Source organism: Labeo rohita, chromosome 22 (genome assembly GCF_022985175.1).
Source record: "Labeo rohita strain BAU-BD-2019 chromosome 22, IGBB_LRoh.1.0, whole genome shotgun sequence".
NCBI classification, from domain to species: domain Eukaryota; kingdom Metazoa; phylum Chordata; class Actinopteri; order Cypriniformes; family Cyprinidae; genus Labeo; species Labeo rohita.
Window position 1 is genome coordinate 16,480,973 of NC_066890.1, and position 19,649 is coordinate 16,500,621.

Below are 19,649 nucleotides of genomic sequence, written 5' to 3' on the forward strand. Positions count from 1 at the left end.
GACCACGCACATGCTGTGTGTATCCCCGCTCGTAATATATCTCTTACAAGGGGGAACACACAGCGTGAAACGTGGCCCGCTCTTATCACCACTCTTAGAACTTTTCTTTCCGGTTTTTTTAGACATATCCTCGAAATAAAAGGCGTGCTAACTTGCACAAAAACAGAGGATATCAGACACAAACACAGAGCGCTCCGCTGAAAGACAGAAGCTGACGCCGGCCGGCTTCGCACGTGCTTTTATGCTTCCTGGTTGATGACGTCACCCGCCTGTGACGTCCCGCTTTCTCATTGGTTCGGTTACACATTCTTTCAGAGCGTCGTCCGCCAAGGGCGTTCCCAAAGCGTTCTCTGGACGCAGCTCGAGTTCCTGAAGGGGAATCATAGGAATGTCAGTCCGCCGTTTAGCTACTAGACTATAAAATGCTTTTAAAGATGAGTTTTACGTTAACAGCAGCTGTGGGCGGCCGTTAAACCAGTGGTTTTAACCGCTTTGGCATCATAACCCCAAATTACCTGGTGAACCTACACACTGGCAGACTTGTAACCTGTATTTAAAGTAGTGTGGCATCATATTTTCTTTTATCATGCAACGCTTTGTTCACAGTTTTTACAAATCCACCACACAACCCTAAGCATCCATCTAGTTTTGCTGGCTTTTACCAAATGAATGAATAAATGAATAGATGCATTTACACTAAAGTAGCATGGAGTTTGATAGGACGCAGAACCTTTGATGTTTACAAGATATGTCAAATGTTTGATCCTCACTTTGTAAGTCTGTTTATTTTGTATAGAGACCTGTACATGGAGGGGGAAAAAGATATAGCCACAAATTAAGAATTTGTTTCCACAACTTAATTATTTGTGGCCACGTCATTTGCTAAACCGTGGTCATGTTCTACTTGTTTGTTCCCTCATTTTGGTTAAATCATGGCTAAATTGTTCCTTGTTATGGCCATGCTTTACTAATTAGTTCCACTGTTTTATTTAAATTGTGACCATTTTGCACTCATTTGTTCCCTTGCACTAAATTGTTTCATTGTTTTAATAAATTCTTACCTTGTTTTAGTACATTGTGGTCACATTTTACTAATTCCTGCAACTATTTTAGTAAATTGTGATGACGTTTCATTAATTCATTACCTTGTTTTAGTAAATCACCACAATTCACTAATTTGTTCCATTGTTTTAGTAAATTGTCACAATAAACTTATTTGTTCCCTTGTTTTAGTAAATGGTGGTCACGTTTCACTAATTTGTTACATCGTTTTAGTAAATTGTGGCCACGTTTCACTTATTTGTTCCCGTATCTTAGTAAATTGTCATGTTTTACTAATTTTTTACATTGTTTAAGTAAATTGTGGTCATGTTTCATTAATTTGTTTCACCGTTTTAGTAAATCATTGTGGTCACGTTTCACTAATTTGTTCCATTGTTTTAGTAAACTGTGGCCACGCTTCACTAATTTGTTAACTTGTTTTAGTAAATTGTGGTCACATTTCATTAATTTGTTCCACCGTTTTAGTAAATCGTTGTGGTCACGTTTCACTAATTTGTTCTATCGTTTTAGTAAATTGTGGCCAGGCTTCACTAATTTGTTCCCATATCTGTAGATTGTCATGTTTCACTAATTTTTTCCATTGTTGAAGTAAATTGTGGTCACGTTTCATTAATTTGTTCCACCGTTTTAGTAAATCGTTGTGGTCACGTTTCACTAATTCGTTCACTTGTTTTAGTAAATCATCACAATTCATTAATTTGTTCCATCGTTTGAGTAAATTGTGGCCACGTTTCACTTATTTTTTCCCGTATCTTAGTAAATTGTCATGTTTTACTAATTTTTTACATTGTTTAAGTAAATTGTGGTCATGTTTCATTATTTTGTTTCACCGTTTTAGTCAATCATTGTGGTCACGTTTCACTAATTTGTTCCATTGTTTTACTAAATTGTGGCAAGGCTTCACTAATTTGTTCCCGTATCTGTAGATTGTCATGTTTCACTAATTTTTTCCATTGTTGAAGTAAATTGTGGTCACGTTTCATTAATTTGTTCCACCGTTTTAGTAAATCGTTGTGGTCACGTTTCACTAATTCGTTCACTTGTTTTAGTAAATCATCACAATTCATTAATTTGTTCTATTGTTTAGAATAGTTTTATTGTTTACAATAGTAAATTGTGGCCAGGTTTCACTAATTTTGTTTCATCGTGTTAGTGAATTGTGGTTACGTTTCACTAATTTATTCCCTGGTTTTAGTAACTTGTCACAATTAACTAATTTGTTCCCTCGTTTTAGTAAATCGTGGTCATGTTTCACTAATTCATTCCCTTGTTTGATAAATCGTCACAATCAATTTTTTTTTCCTTGTTTAAGTAAATTGTGGTCACATTTCATTAATCCCTTGTTTTAGTAAATTGTCACAATAAACTTTTGTTCCCTTGTTTTAGTAAATCGTGGTCACGTTTCACTAATTTATTCTCTCGTTTTAGTAAATTGTCACAATAAACTTTTGTTCCCTTGTTTTAGTAAATCGTGGTCACGTTTCACTAATTTATTCTCTCGTTTTAGTAAATTGTCACAATAAACTTATTTGTTCCCTTGTTTAGTAAATCGTGGTCACGTTTCACTAATTTGTTACATCGTTTTAGTAAATTGTGGCCACGTTTCACTTATTTGTTCCGTATCTTAGTAAATTGTCATGTTTTACTAATTTTTTCCATTGTTTAAGTAAATTGTGGTCACGTTTCATTAATTTGTTCCACCGTTTTAGTAAATAGTTGTGGTAACGTTTCATTAAATCATTCCATTGTTTTAGTAAACTGTGGTCATGTTTCACTAATTCATTCACTTGTTTTAGTAAATCACCACAATTCATTAATTCATTCCATTGTTTTAGTAAATCGTGGTCATGTTTCACTAATTTGTTTCATCGTTTTGGTAAATTGTGGTCACGTTTCACTAATTTATTCCCTGGTTTTAGTAAATTGTCACAATTAACTAATGTTCGCCCGTTTTAGTAAATCGTGGTCACGTTTCACTAATTTGTTCCATCGTTTTAGTAAATCGTCACAACTAATTCTGCCTAATGGTTAGATAGTTGGGCCTGTAACCGAAAGGTTGCAGGTTTGAGTCCCAGGTCCAGCAGGGATTGAAGGTGCGGGGGAGTGAATAACCAGCGCTCTCTCCACCCTCAATACCACGACTGAGGTGAGTCCCTTGAGCAAGGCACTGAACCCCCAACTGCTCCCTGGGCGCCGCAGCGATAGCAATATAGCTGCCCACTGCTCTGGGTGTGTGTTCACGTTGTGTGCACGTGCGCGCATGTTTGTTCACTACTCCCTACTGTGTGTGTGCACTTGGATGGGTTAAACGCACAGCACAATTTCCGAGTGTGGGTCACCATACTTTGCCACACGTCACTTCCTTTCATTTTTTGGGGGCAGCTGTGGCCCAATGGTTAGTGAGTTGTGCTTGTAACCAAAAGGTTACACAATGGATTGCAATATGGCTGCCCACCGCCCTGGGTATGTGTTCACGGTGTGTCACGTTCACTAATTTTTTTCCATTTTCATTGTTTAAGTAAATTGTGGTCATGTTTCATTAATTTGTTCACTTGTTTTAGTAAATCGTGGTCACGTTTCACTAATTTATTCCCTTATTTTAGGAAATTGTCACAATACACTAATTTGTTCTCGTTTTAATAAATCGTCGTCACGTTTCACTAATTTGTTCCATTGTTTTTGTAAATTGTGATCATGTTTCACTAATTTTTTAGTTTATGTCACTAATTTGTTGTTTCACTTGTTTCACTAAAGTTTCATAAATGTGTTCCCTTATTTTAGTAAATCCTCACAATTTAGTAAATCATCACTTTTTCTCTTTTTTTCCTCTTGTTCGTTAAATTGTTTTAGTAAATTGTGGTAATATACTTATTTGTTCCCATTTTAGTAAATCATGGTCACGTTGTACTAAATTGTTCCTTTATTTTAGTAAATCAAGGACACATTCTACACTGATAAAAATGATTTTGTGGTAAAGTAAATACTACATTAAAAACAAATGTAAATTCAACAATAAATTATTTAGTGCAGACTAGAATAAAAAAAGTAAAAAAAAGAAAAAAAAAACTCTATATCAGTACTCAAATAAAGCTTGCAGAAAGTTTGAACTTATAAGTATATTTTACTTGGAATTGTTTATGTTTACAAGGATTCTTTAAATAAATATCAAAGTTATGATCCCATTTTTCCCCATCATGCACGGGGGCATGACTGAATAAAAAGGTTCCATTTTTCAGTTTTCGAGTTGTATTTACACTGTTTTATCGTTGCTTTTGTTGTTAGGTTCTGTGACATCTGGAGTTCATTTTCTACTCAAAATGACCCATTCATATTCAGACACTATTCACTGATTGTTACCGTCATTGTGTATGGTGTACCAAGTATTGGGGGCTCTGTGTTAATTTGGGTAATAATTCTGTTGAGTCATCAAATTATCTTAAAAAAATAACAAGCTGTCTGCTTTAATAGCATGTTTTTTTTTTTGGTTTTTTGTTTTTTGTGCTACATTGTTAAAGTAAATTTTATAAACTCTGACTGAGTGAAATGTACTTGAGTGTTGCAGATTTAACTTAAAATAATTAAGCAGAAATTGCTCAAACTCTAACCAGCCTCTTTATATTTACTTATTTCCTTTGCTAATTTTACCTAACTTAGTTATACAGAATTTTCTTAATCCAATACTTAAATTTTACTTAAAATTTATGTGTGCAAAAACGTAGAAAAGAAAAATTAGGTAAATCTTACTTATTGTTTTTTTCAGTGTAATATGTTTCTTTGTTTTAGTAAATTTGTGTCCATGTTGTACTAATTTATTCCCTCGTTTTAGTAAATTGCTAAGTTTCACTAATTTGTTCTGTCGATTTAGTAAATCATTAGCTATGCTTCCATCACTCTGTTTTAATGTGCATTTTGAAGTATCGCTTTAGAAACGAGGGATGGAAACGGCAAATTTCGAATAAAAAAACCTTAATTCGTGTGACTTTGCGCTATGGAACGGCAAAGCCTGACTAACCAGCGGACCAATCTCGTTCCACAGCATCTGAAATATTATGGTTATTCTGTAATGCCCGAGCAAAGTCTGTCATGAAAGTATTTCTGTATAATTGCCTCCCAGAACTGTCTTATAGGACTGCGATCTCAAATAGCAGGCATCTACTTCCGAAAGCAATAACCGCATTTATTTTGTTTTATCTGCTGGCTCTGAGGCGCAAGCAATGTATTAAATAAAATTACCATATTCAGTGGCTTCTCCCACTTTTCTTAGCCCTTTTGAGCGGTACGGTCCCACATATGGGATTTACAACGTTCGGTGACGTCACGCAACTGCCAAATTCAAACTGCGTTTTCGCACGTTGGCTGGCGCTGAGCCAGAGAGAGATATAATCAGAATTATGCAGTGGTTTCAACCACATAACGTTTATATTAGGTTTCAGACATTTAAATACACATAAGTCGTGACAGTGTCATGTGTCAATCACGTCACCATGGAAACAATAAAGGGAATGTTCTAAAATAACGGTTGCCTGAAAAACTCACTCTGGGGGGTCAGATAGAATATTTTAAACTCACCAGTGAAAGGGCCAGATTATCAGGAAGTGACAATTTTGCTCTCTTTGACTGGATGGAAACGGTGCTTGTTCGCAAATGTTTTAATGCGACAATCCAATTTTCCACATAAGTTAAATGCGCAACTTTGGATGGAAACCCAGCTATAGAGATGTTGTACTAATTTGTGGACATGTTGTAATTAAAATATGGCCATGATTACATAAAACGAGGGATTATTAAAATATGGCCACAATTTACTTAGTCATGGTTGCAATTTCTACATTTGTGGCCACAATATCTTGTTTGTTTTTTCTCATGTGTGGACTCTGTGATTTTACTATCCTAAAATATCTTAAACATATGATCGTCAGGTTAGCATCTGCATTATTATTATCAGAGCAAACCTGTAATGAATTGTTGAATCATGACTCTTCACTCCAGACAATTTTCACTTCACAAAACAAACTTCTGAAACATTAAACTTTCTCCACCTGCTGTTTCTCGGACGTTAGCATATGAGCTAGCAGGAATCTGACATTCTTAGCCCAGTCTGTAATTGGATCAAACTGTGCACAAAGCGGTTCCTCTCTGCCTTATCATGTGGCATTTCAGTCTCTTGGTTTGGTTTTAATTTGGCCATTAGGCTCACAGCTGGTGCCCAGGCCTCTACTGTGACCTCCGACTGGGTTTGTTTGTTTGGGTGCTTACTGTGTTATGTAGTAGATGGCTCTCTAACAGTAGGGCGCCTGGAATTGTCACTCCGGGATTTCTGATTATGACCCTAAACTCACAATGACAAGCCTTTCGCCATCACGACCATTACAAGAGCGAAGCTGAAAGGATTGGGGCTGGTGCCATTTATGCTCGCTTTGATAGTAACACTTACCTAGAAGCAATAATAATAATAATGGTGTGAATTTTGGGTTTCTTGTGTTGACAAATTACATATATTGAAGCAGGAAATTTGGGTTTTTTATTGTTTGGCTCCTCCCCCTTTCTGAATAGCCAATGGCCTTTAGTTCACATCACAGCTATGAACTGTGATTTCCTATTGCTAGTGATATTAGAGGTGATATTAGTCGGAAGGACATTTTCCTAAGGACGTAACTTGATTGGATGAAAATTTGTACACACCCATGAGTGCATGATGACATCATCAGTAAGATAATTTAAATAAATGTACATGAAAATAAATAAATAAATAAATAAAATTCACTAGCAATTTCTGAGTGAAAGTTGTTTCTAAGTAAATCCTACACCATTTCTTTCAGTGTATCGGCTTAACAATAATGTTGTGAACTTTTGGAAGTACACTTGCATAACAGCTAAAAATGGCATGGACTAAAAAGCCACATAATTAAAATATATATTTTTTAATGGGGTTTTCAACCACAAGAGGTCAACATTAATGCCACAATGAGAGATATGGGACTGTGTTATTTTCTGACCCACTTATATTGTATTATATAAGTTAAATCTACTGCAGGGTTGTTTAGTGTTAAATCTCAGGGTGATGTATTTTCAGCTGAAACTGAATAATTAAGAGAGCTGAGGTTTCAATAATTCATGCTGAAAACCAGTTTTGCTTTAAACTGAATGAGCAGTGATAAACAAGTATTAGCTATGAAGATAATAAACATGCAAACAAAATGATGCTTTTGACATCAATTTGCCGCAAGCTTCATTTTTAATATATTTATATATTATGCACAACATACGAAAGTAACTGCAATTCAGCATTCAAACATATGTTATTTTTTTAATTAATTAATTCATTCATTCATTCATTCATTCATATTATGTTTGTATTCAGAATGTTTTATAATTGTAAATCAGTGGGAGATTTTAAAACTCATGATCTTTCAGAAAACATTTTAATATCTAATTTATTTATTAATTTATTTACAGAAGCCATAACATCTTTTTTCCTAGTATTTTTTTGATGAATCAGGACTCTTTGTTGTTATTTATTTGAAATACATTTTTATTTGATTTTTTTTATTTCACTCTTTTATAATTATTGTCGTATATATGGTCTTATTTTTATATAATGGACAGAGCCTATATATTTTATTTTATTTATTTATTATTTTATGTTTTTTTATTTTTATTTTATTTTACATTGTTACTAGATAGATAGACAGACAGACAGATAGATAAATAAATAAATAAACACACCTGTTTGCAACATTGATAATATTATGCTTTTTTAGTAACAATATAAAATAAAATAAAAAAAATAAATCTAAAAAAATAAAATAAAATATATAGGCTATCTATCTGTCTGTCTGTCTATCTGTCTATCTGTCTATCTATCTATCTATCTATCTATCTATTTAGTTATTTACAGAAGCCGTAACATCTTTTTTCCTAGTATTTTTTGATGAATCAGGACTCTTTGTTGTTATTTATTTAAAATACATTTTTATTTATTTTTTTCACTCTTTTATAATTATTGTCGTACATGTGGTCTTATTTTTATATAATGGACAGAGCCTATATATTTAATTTAATTTAATTTAATTTAATTTTATTTTATTTTATTTCATATTTTATTTTATTTTATTTCATTTCATTTCATTTTATACAATTAAGCACAGGCTGGAAAAAAAAAAATCCATAATGATCTACAAAAAAGTTTCAATTCTCCAAGCAATTTAAGTTGAATTCATTACAGAAGTTTAATACTTAGAACAAACCCTAATCAGAATGTGTGAGGAATATTAACAGCACCGGTGCTTTCCAAGCACTAATAAAAAAGTGATAAAATAAAGTAGAAATGCAGATTGCAGTACTGAAGTGTTTGGTTTAATGACCTGTTTCTGAATATAACAATAAAATAATGGAAGCATTTCAGCATTTGGTCTACAGTTGGTTGAATCGGTGCTGAGCAGAACATTTTATCCTTAGAAAAAGTCTTTCGTTCTTACTTGTTTTCATAGTTACTGCGTCTATTAATCTATTCATGCTTTTTTCAGTGTATAACACCATTCAAATGATTAGGTACTGCCAATGCAAGCAGTTTTCTGAGAACCCAACAGCTTATTTCTTTCTTTCTGCTGCTCGTCTGACAAAAACCGCCAGTGAAATTATGCAAGCATGATGCTCATCTAAATTATTATCTGTTTTCTCACCACCTCCCCCAATGACTTGTTTTAGCAGAATCGATCTGAAGTTGTCAGCCCCCATCTGTCTGGAGCTCACTTCAGAGACGGAGACAAATTGCAAGTGCATTAGCTGCTTGCGCTCCGCAACAACGTTATATCAGCCGCTCGGAGACACTCGAAGCGGAGTGACAGCTTGAAGTGTGATCCCTGTTGATTTGGAGATCAGTTCGGTTTGCCTTTCCTCCCAACAGGCTCTGAGCAACGTTTAACCTCGGACCGTCCATAAAATCACCGCGAGGAGGTAAAGATCTAGCGTGGCACTCAAGACTCCGGCACTTTATTTGAAGCGTCGTCAGCGCTAGCGTTTGTCACCTGAGGTTTCTCGCATGGCTTGATGCCACAAGTTAGGATTTCTGACTGGAACGACTCCGGGATGTCTAAAAACTTGTGTAATGTTTGATAAAGCGGTTCAGGGTGGGTGTGGGAAACCTTCTCATTTGCTTGCACGGTTCCCATGACAATGCATTGGCCGTGGGTTGCGGAGTCTGAAGGAAATGGCGTAGGCCTGCCTGAATTAATCTTCCGTGGCGATGCCTGTCGGAAAGCTGGGAAGACACAGCGACTGCCTACATGCGCTTTAAAGGAGGCATGCTGGTCTTCAGGCTTTTTGGTTTAAATGTGTGCCCTAGGGAAGAATATATATGTGGGTTTCCTACATAGATGTGCTAATTTGTGTCATGATTAAACTACAACCTCTTTCTTCTCATTAATTAGCGATATTAACAGAAAAACTTCACATTTCGATCATATATCTGGGCGTTTCCTTAAAATATTGGATGAGGAAAAATTAACGCCAGTATAACAAAATATAACGGTGTATAAATCACTTGTTTTTCTAAAGAAACCAGTGGTAAAGTTACAACAGGAGTCTGTGTCTCTCTCGCCTCCCCTGAGCCCATTGACTTTTAACAGACTCCCTAAAGCACTAAAGCATGCCATGAGTTTCTTGGGGGGTAATTGAGAATGAATGCGGGAAATTCACATGAGAGGAGGTAACGCCTCCATCGCAACATGATTGGATATGACTGGTTATGTCTGGCTGTAATTGGTTTGTGCGATAAATCCCGCCTCTTGCATTTGTGCATGTTTCTCGTTCACAAATCAGTCTGAATAAGCAACATGATGGTGTTAATAAGTAAACAACTCACGCACTTAGATATAACCACTTTTTTATGTCAAAATAAGACTTAAAATGACATCATCTGTAGGAGTTTTTACTGAGTAATCAGTTTGGTGAAATTCTAAGTAATTCTCTACATCTGTGCACAATATTTACCAAGTTTTGATGACTGATGATCCAAAAAAAAAAAAAAGTTATAAGTTAAAAAGAATAGCTGAACGTAAGTTCACAAATAAGTCATATTTTGTTACTGTTAAATTGTTAAATTGATTTTTGTTTTTGTTTTTGATAGTGTAAGTAATGTTTATTTAACCAATAAAATGTGACTGTGAATTACATAGTAATAAAAAATCAGTACACCACCGCACACCACTGAGATATATAACTGAGATATATATATATATACATATACGTATACATACAACACATTAATTGCTGCAATTAATACAATATTTATGAAAGTTTTATATTGTTTTGTAACAGTTTAGGCCTATTAAATGTTTAAAATGATGTCACAAATTTTACTGTAATATTTAATGGCTGTATTTACTCAAAAATCTCGGCTTTATTCAGAGTACTTTAAAAGGTGACATTAAGCGAATATTTAAAATATATGTTTACACATTCTAATGTTAGGTGTGATTAATCATGATTAATTACAGAAAAATGTGTGAGTAATTACTCTTTTATTATTATATACTATACATTAATTATATTGTATAACTTTATTATTAATATGTATTTGTGTGCAATTTTTTTTAAATATATTTTTACATTTATTTAATCAAAAGTTTTTTTTTTTTTTTTATTCTAATAAATACTATCCTGTTTTCTATTTATTTTCTATTTTAACATATTTTAAATTTTAATGAATTTTCAGCATCATTACTCCAGTCTTCAGTGTCACATGATGTAAAACTGGTTTTACAAACAATTGTTTTATTATTTTATTTTATTTTATTTTATTTATAAATAAATTTATTTTATTTTATTTTAGATACTTTTCATTTTTTATTTTATTTTATTTTATTTATAAATAAATTTATTTTATTTTGTTTTATTTTATTTTATAGGCCGTTAAAAATAAGTTTTATGATTTTTATATAAATTTGTATGAATTTTCTGCATCATTACTCCATTCTTTAGTGTCACCTGATTCTTCAGAAATTATTCTGATATGCTAAATTGCTATTTTATTTATTTATTTATTAGTGTGTGTGTGTGTGTGTGTGTGTGTGTGTGTATATATATATATATATATATATATATATACATTTTATATGTAAAATGTATATAGTTGTTTTTTGTTTTAGTTGGTTTTATTTTATTTTTATTTAATGGACAGAGCCTATATATTGGGTCTGTCCATTTCAATACATCAGGAAGATAAATTATGAATGTAATGCTACACTGTAATGGGTTATTTCAAACTGTCTTCCCATCATTTTTTCATGTCTAGTGCTTTATTGAATGACTTCATGTCTAATCCAATCTCCCCTATGGCTTTTGACTAATATGAAGTGCAGTTAAAAATCTTATTTTAGATATATTGTTAATATTTATGAAAAAGTGACATTATTGGAAAGCAAGGACGATTCCTGAATCCCGCCGCGGAGGAGGCTCACGGGCTGCCTACTAATTTCTCAGCAACAGAGCAGCTGCCGAACGCTTTAAACAAAAGGTAAAGCTCCAAGCCTTGTCCTCCAGACACGGAGAAAATGACACAGACAGGCCTTTGGGAGTTTCTTGTGTACAAGGCTTGTGTACAAATAAGCTGCAATTAGCAGAATTTATGAGCAAGCACGCCAACCTGCTGATGATCCGTTTCTGAGCCGAGTACGCCCGTGGAGTGATGTGTAGAGCACATTTGGTCGAGGTCATCTGACAAATAAACCCAAAACATGCATCAATCAGCCTGAGGAATAATTTGCCTGTTAAGGCCACGGAACATAAACTGCAGAGTTTTTGAGTTTAGGTCAGTATGTTGTAGTGATTACAAACACTGGGGCTTATTCATAAAACATAAGCAAAACAAGTTTTATTGTAATTTGTTCGTTAAATTGTTTACGGTGCAAAGTTTTATGTAAGAGTGGTTTTATGAACTACTTGCAGAGAAATTCGATCTGCTTTGATTTCATTGGGGATTATCTATTAAAACATTTTTGGTAAAAAACGGAACGGTTCACGTACAAATGATTTTATGAACAATTTATTTCTCCTTGTGATTTATGAATTGGAATATGTGTGTTGCCAGAGCCCCATGGCTTTAAAATTACTGCACACGTGCTGACATGTTGAGCTATGGTGCTCATGTGGGCAACACAGGTTTGAATTTGGCTTGCAACATTTCCTGATCATATTCCACCTGACTCTTTTAGCATTTTATGTTCTTTGTAAGCAGAACAAATATCTGATTCCATTATTAAATAACAATGTTTATGTAGTTAACATTGTAAAAAAGCAGTTTTTTTTTCTATTTTGTAACTTTTTGCGAATTATTTATAAGCACAGGCATTTACACATTTGTTTAGTTCATTGTGTTGTGGAAGCTGTAGCTTAGCGGTGGTGCTTATATGGGAAATGTGGGTTCGAATCTGGCTTGCAAAATTTCCTGATCATGTTCGACCAGATTCACTCAGCATCATATCTCCTTTGTAAGCAAAATGAATGTATGATAAAAAAAGTTCATATTGTCATGTGACATTTTTACATAGTTAACATGGTAAAAAATAAATAAAATAATAATAAAAAAATAAGTTAAAAAAAATTAAAATTTTGTTCCGTAAAGATTTATGTGGTTGATACAGACTATTCTTACATCCGTTGTCAGAGGAATTTACACATTTGTCTAGCTCATTGTGTTGTGGAAGCTGTATCTTAGCGGTAGTGCCTATTTGTGGTGCTCATGTGGGAAATGTGGGTTCGAATCTGCCTTGCAACATTTCTTTATCATGTGCCACCTGACTCTCTCTGCATTATATGTCCTTTGTAAGCAAAACAAATGTCTGATAAAAAAAGTTTCCATTCTTATGTATTTTTTTTACATACTTAACAAGGTTAAACATTTTGTTGTTGTTGTTGTTGTTCTTGTGTAAAGTGTAACAAACTATTTACAAACACATACATTCATTCCTCTCATTGTTTTGCTCATGTCGTTGATGCAAACTATACTTCAATCCATTGTCAGAGGAATTTACATATTTGTCTAGCTCATTGTGTTGTGGGAGCTGTAGCTTAGCGGTAGTGCCTACTTGCAGTGCTTATGTGAGAAATATAGGTTCGAATCTGGCCTGCAACTTTTCCTGATCATGTTCCACCTGACTCTCTTAACATTATATGTCCTTTGTAAGCAAAACAAATGTCTGATACAACATTGTCATTGTTATGTAACAAATTTTACATAGTTAACGTGGTAAATAAGCAGTTTTTCTGTTATGTAAAGTTTTACAAACTATTTACAAACATAGAAATTTAGTTCTCTCATTGTTTTGCCCATGTGGTTGATACAAACTATTCTTACATCTGTTTTTAGAGGAATTTACACTTTTGTCAAGCTCATTGTGTTGTGAGAGTTGTAGCTTAGTGGTAGTGCCTACTTGTGGTGCTCATGTGGGAAATGTGGGTTCGAATCTGGCTTGCAACATTTCCTTATGTTCCACCTGACTCTCTCAGCATTATGTTCATTGTAAGCAAAACAAATGTCTGATAAAACATTTCCATTGTTATGTAACAATTTTTTACACAGTCCACATAGTAAAAAAGCTTTTTTTTCTGTTATGTAAAGTTTTATGAACTATTATGGAACAATTTTACATCTATTGTCAGAGGAATTTTCACATCTGTTTAGCTCATTGTGTTGTGGCTTTCTACTTGTGGTGCTCATGGGGGAAATGTGGGTTTGAATCTGGCTCACAACAGTACATGGTTATATTCCCTCTTCTCATTCTTTTGTCTCTCGTTCAGCAGAATGAATTTGTGTAATTCATGTTTTTAGTGTGAACTTTATTGTATTCATTAGCATAAAATGTTAATATTGCGTTCATTCAAAAAGACATTCTTGAGTTTTTTGCACAAGAATTTATGCTATATATATACACAGACATTTGTTTTGCTCATGTGTCATGAGAGAGGCTCACTTTGTGCGAAGAGAGAAGAACCAGAGGTTAGCAAGTTGCTGCACACTTGTGGTGCTCATGTGGGAAAAGTGGGTTGAATTTGGCTCGCAACCGGATCAGGGTTACAGTACATTCTTATTGTCTCTTTGCACGTTCGATCCTGAGCTGAACAAATTACTGTATAATCCATTTGTCAAACTTTATTTAATTGCATCCAATAGCAAAGTGTTGTTTTACAGTGGCTCACAAATCGTTCATAAAATCATTAAGTAAACTGTTTGTGCAAAATTTGTTTTGCTCATGTTTCTTGAAAGAGGTTCAGTGGATGAGCTAAACAAATGTGTTTGTAGATCATTTGCAGTACTGTTTTTGCTGTAATTCAATTAAATAACTGCCTTCGATTCACATCTGGTTTGCAAATGGTTCATAAAACCAGTTTTACATCAGTTGTTTATGCAGGAATTTATGCAGTTGTTAAAAAAGAATTTACACAGCCGTATTTCTGCTCATGCTTCACGAGTTGGGATATGTGTGTTGTTAGAGCCCTGGCTTTAAAATGCCTGTACAAATGCTGACGTTGAGTTATCGTGCTCATGTGGACAACACAGGTTCGAATCTGGCTTGCATCATTTTCTGATCATGTTCCACCTATCAGCATGATATGTTATATATATATATATATAAAAAAATCATGCTAGTTTCACAGCTCACAAATTTTAAAATTGCTTTGTGGAGTACTGAAAGTTATATTTGGAAAGATATTTAATCAGTGAAACAATCAATATGTTGTTAAACAACAGTACAATCCACTGAATGTACTGTACCTCTATCCCTCACAGCCTCTTTTTCATTCCTGTCAAAAATTAAATATGGCGCTACCCTGACTGAAGTGTACAGGTGCTTTAAAAAAGTGTGGTGATGCAATTCAGTTGCTTGTTCTATATAAGACAAATTTTGGTTTAACTGATCACAGAAGAAGTGACTGACTTCACCACCAGACTCCAGCCCTCAGATGCCAACTCGGGGCATGCAGCTTGGGAGCCACAGATAGACCGAATACTTGCTCCAGCTCGAGAGTATGCAATGCCCAGGAGTGCATTAAAGACTTCAGCTGCATTTGTTGACTGGCTTAGGGCAGCTCTGCTGTAGCAGTTTAATGATAACACCTTATCTCTTTCTTAACACTTATTTTCTAGTGGGCAAGACAGACCCAGACTCACTTCCTTTGCAATGTGCAGAGTAGAAGCAAACAAAGTTTAAATGAGCTATGACTATGTAAGGTTAGCTGATGCCTGTGGCAAAATTAAATGTTCTGCTGACCTTTGTCCTTGTAGCTACACTGTGAATGAAAGCCTCATTACGCCACGAACCTATTTAGATGCGGCATGTTATTAGCCTTGATGGCGGACAACAAGGACGGACTCAGAAGACTCTTCAGGATCCGGATTGATAAATGTTATTGTTTGTCTGCTGATGGCGAACGCTCTGATTAAATGCTTAGCTGATGCAAAGAATATCAAGTAAGGACGCTAATGATTTTGTTAGGGATGCAGAACTTTTGCCACACAGATGTGTTGCAGCCTGTTCACATCAAGGCTGATCATGCAACAGTGGTAACTTTTCTAAAAAAATGTTCATATGCCGTACCTGAGATTTAATTGCTCAGAGAAATCAGTGTTGCCAAGTCCGCGGTTTTCCCGCAGCAACAGTATGAAAGTAGCCCAATTCCGCATGTTTTTCCCCAATAGCATAATATTTAGCCCATGAAATAGTATTGTATTTTACCCCCCAGAAGGCCTTTTTTCTGACTTTCTTTCTCAGAGTTGTGAGATACAAACTCACAATTGTGAGTTATAAAGTCCAGTTCTGAGGAGAAAAAAAAGACTGATATGTTTACTGAATTGCGACTTTATATCTCGGAATTCTGACTTTTTCTCAGAATTGCGACTTTATATTTCGGAATTCTGACTTTATAACTCACAATTACAAGTTTATATTATGCAATTACACCATTTCTCAGAATTGTGAGTTTGTATCACGCAAAAAGTCTGAATTTTGAGATATAAAGTCGTAATAACCTTTTTTTTTTTTTTTTTTTGGCGGAAACGGGCTTCCATATAAACATGATTAGGGCTTCTTTTAGGTTTGTTTTGAGTAGCAATTCGGCGGGTTTTGTTGTGAAAACCTGGCAACCCTGAAGATTATATGCAACTACAGTAGTTAAACCAGTATACCTTTATATATATATATATATATATACATATATATAAAGGCATGTGTGTGTGTGTGTGTGTGTACTTGTTTTTGCTACATTGTGGGGACCAAATGTCCCCACAAGGATAGTAAAACCTGAAATTTTTGACATTGTGGGGACTGGCTTGAGGTCCCCATGGGTACAAAAGCTTATAAATCATACAGAATGAGTTTTTTTGAGAAAGTAAAAACGCAGAAAGTTTTCTGTAAGGGTTAGGTTTAGGGGTAGGGTTAGGGTAAGGGGATAGAAAATACAGTGTGAACAGTATAAAAACCATTGCACCTATGGAGAGTCCCCACAAGGATAATAAACCAGACGTGTGTGTGTGTGTGTGTGTGTGTGTACATTTCCGTACAAATATATGACTTTATAGGTAAAACAAAAACTTGAATCCAGCTAACAAGCAATGGTTTTCTAACATTCAGTTGCTGGTAGTCTTTGGAAAGTCAATGGCTGCTGGTGACTGTTTGGTTACCAATATTCTTCAGACTATCTTCTTTTGTGAAAATGTACAAATGAGATCATACAAAATCATAGAAATTATCCATCAATTCGCCAAAATATTAAATAGTTACTAATTACCATGTGAGCAGTTTGAAACACCAACAAACTTGGCACTGTTTGTACAATTTCAGTACATATGTTGTTTTTTAGTAGATATTCTAGCAAATTAGATATATTCAGATATAATCGAGACAAGGGTACATTGCTTTTCAGATAATGTTACCAATTACCTGATGGTATCGCTAAGGCTGGCCACAGACTTGAAGATTTAAAGGTTGATTTTAAGGCTGATTTGCACCTCTGAATGATCGAGGGAGCGTGGCTCCATTCAAGGCTTGTCACAAATTAGTTTTTCTATATTGGTGTCAGTAGGCATGTTTCCATTACAGATTTGCGCAAAATTTTGGTGATATTTTATAAATGTCGATTTTATAAATGTTTTCATTGAAGGAGGCATATGCGTGTATCTTTACAGAAGGAGCGTGGAAAGCCACTTCAAACGTGCGCGGTGTGGCTGGCGTAGACACAAGCATTGGAATTGTTCCTACAACCAATAAGTGTGTGGTCTCACAATCTGGTTGAATCATCTAGTGTGCACGTTCAGAGGATTATAAGGCTAAAAATCAGTTGAAACTGTCTTGTTTCCCATGATTTTAAACTCAAGATGGTGATATGTTGCACTAATGGTGATGTGTTGTCCTTTTCAGGTTTCGATGCCTACTTTACATCACGCACACTGGAGAACAACAGAAGGAACGTCTGGTTCGCTGAGTTCTGGGAAGAGAACTTCAACTGCAAGCTCATGAGTTCCTCCAAGAAAGAAGACACTAGCAGAAAGTGCACAGGTAAACGCTAATAGCTCATTTTTGTCTAATAACACCTCATGCTATGACATGCAGGTTTCTTTCTGCAAGTTGATGATATTTGGTGTCTTGACTGAAAACCTGTGTGAGCTAGTAACTGAACAGTGTGAGCTAGTAATGGAACCTTTAGCACAATTAGCACTTGTTTAAGGTGGTCAAGCTGGTTCTTTGTAACTGCCTAATGACCAAAGTGAACCAGCTAATACCCAACTTAAAGGTAGTAACCAGGGTACGGTGTTCAAAAACAAAGCTACCAGATTTTTCAGGAATTATAAACCTGCCAGTCTATATTAAGACACTTGCTGCAGTGATTGAAAAAGTATGAAAGTTACCAATGTTTCCCTAGCTTTTTTTTTTTTTTCCTTTGGCTAAACCTGAAGAACCCTGTCAGGCTCATTGACTCCAGCTTATTAGCGCTGCATTTCTGAATACAAAGCACATTCTTCTCTGTAACAGAGCTCTCAATTACATAAGCTTCCCCCAGCTCATCATGGCTAGTTCAGGCTGACTGGTTCCCAATTCCCAGTCAGCTACAAGATAGACACTTACATCAAGATTGTCAACCGAAATTTGGGAATATTCATAACAAGATAAGAGAGGCACACGTGCAAGGTTTTTCCTCTTAGATTTTAGGTGTGACTTTGGACGCGATAATCCAGGATTGAGTAGAACATTACATTTTTAGCAATGATATGCATAATTACTGAAGTACCATTTCTAAGTCCTAAAATCATTTTGAAATTGTATATGCCTGTATTTTGTCTTGTAGCCTGTGGTGAAGTCAATATCAGCACAAGGGGTAAACACTCTGAGTATCTAGAGTAATTAATGTAGGAATCAATACTATTGACTACGTGCTAACGAAATAAAAAGCATGACAAAGAAATTGTTACCCAGAATTGTTCTGTATTGTATAATCTGTCCCTTTGCATTCCTCTGAGAAATATGATGCTTGTCAAGAGACGTTTATTGATATCTGAACCAATTTAAACAGTGACAACTCAGTTAATTGACTAATGATGTACAGAACTGTCACTCAGGAAAACAGAGGACGGTGTACTGCAACTGGTTTTGCTTCAGGACAGATTTTGCAGCTGTACCAAAACTCTTTATTGCGCAAAATTGAATTTCAGTGATTTGATGCTCTCAGCAGCTAATAATTCACTACACAAAACCAAAACCTGCACCAGAGTGCAAGGTGGCCTAACAGCTCTAATAAGCTTAACCAAAATGGTCTACTAGGTCAAAATGAATTCCAGTAGATGGTACTTGAGGTGTTCAGCTATTTAGACCACATCGGACCAACATACATCAGGTAGAAACTATGTGACTGCCGCCTACACCTTATATCAAGTTGGTAGTAACATAACACCAGCCTCAGACGGACTGCCGGCTCGCCCACAGACCGCCCACTGTCTGTTCGCAAACTGTCTGATGCACACTGCACAAAGATGGCAAGAACTGACTGAAAAACATTAGCCTTGCTGGTCACTGTTGTGCAGATTGTTTATTCCATTATTTTCTGTTATTGTGGTTGCCAAGTCTGTGGTTTTTCTGCAGAATTGGGCTACTTTTCCACTGTTGCCGTAGGTTGCTTTTTAGTCTTCAGGTTAATGTAATTTTGCAAATCACCGGAAAAAAAAAAAAAAAAAAAAACAATGATTGGGATAGTTTTGAATAACAGTTGGGCAGGTTTTGTCTTGTGGCAATTGGTACCAACTTTTTAGCCATAAAAATGACTATAACTGCGCAACCATTTGTCCAATCAACATGAAAATAGCTGTTCACGGTCTTGGTCTGAAGGGTCACAAGTGTCTGCAAGGACATTTGTGTATCTCAAAAAAACATGGCTAGAATTGGCCACCAAATTTTAAGCGCTTGTTAGACAAGTAATGGAGGCCGATCGTAACAAAACTCTGTGGGCCTGTTTGACTCATCGCCCCAAAGGTCTGAGAGAAATTTGAAAGAAATCGGCCACTGGGGGTGATATCGCATTTTTCAAGGGCATAAATGATT

The 19,649-nt window shown here is 35.2% G+C and overlaps 1 protein-coding gene across 2 annotated transcripts in view; it reads left to right on the top strand.

The window, feature by feature from the left end:
* Nucleotides 1-19,649, top strand: part of LOC127153510 (metabotropic glutamate receptor 7) — a 252,815-nt gene that overhangs the window by 122,479 nt on the left and 110,687 nt on the right. For both annotated transcript variants that reach the window (XM_051094594.1, XM_051094593.1), the window contains exon 5: nt 17,478-17,615. In XM_051094594.1, the coding sequence (XP_050950551.1) occupies nt 17,478-17,615 (138 nt within the window). The remainder of the gene's footprint in view (nt 1-17,477; nt 17,616-19,649) is intronic.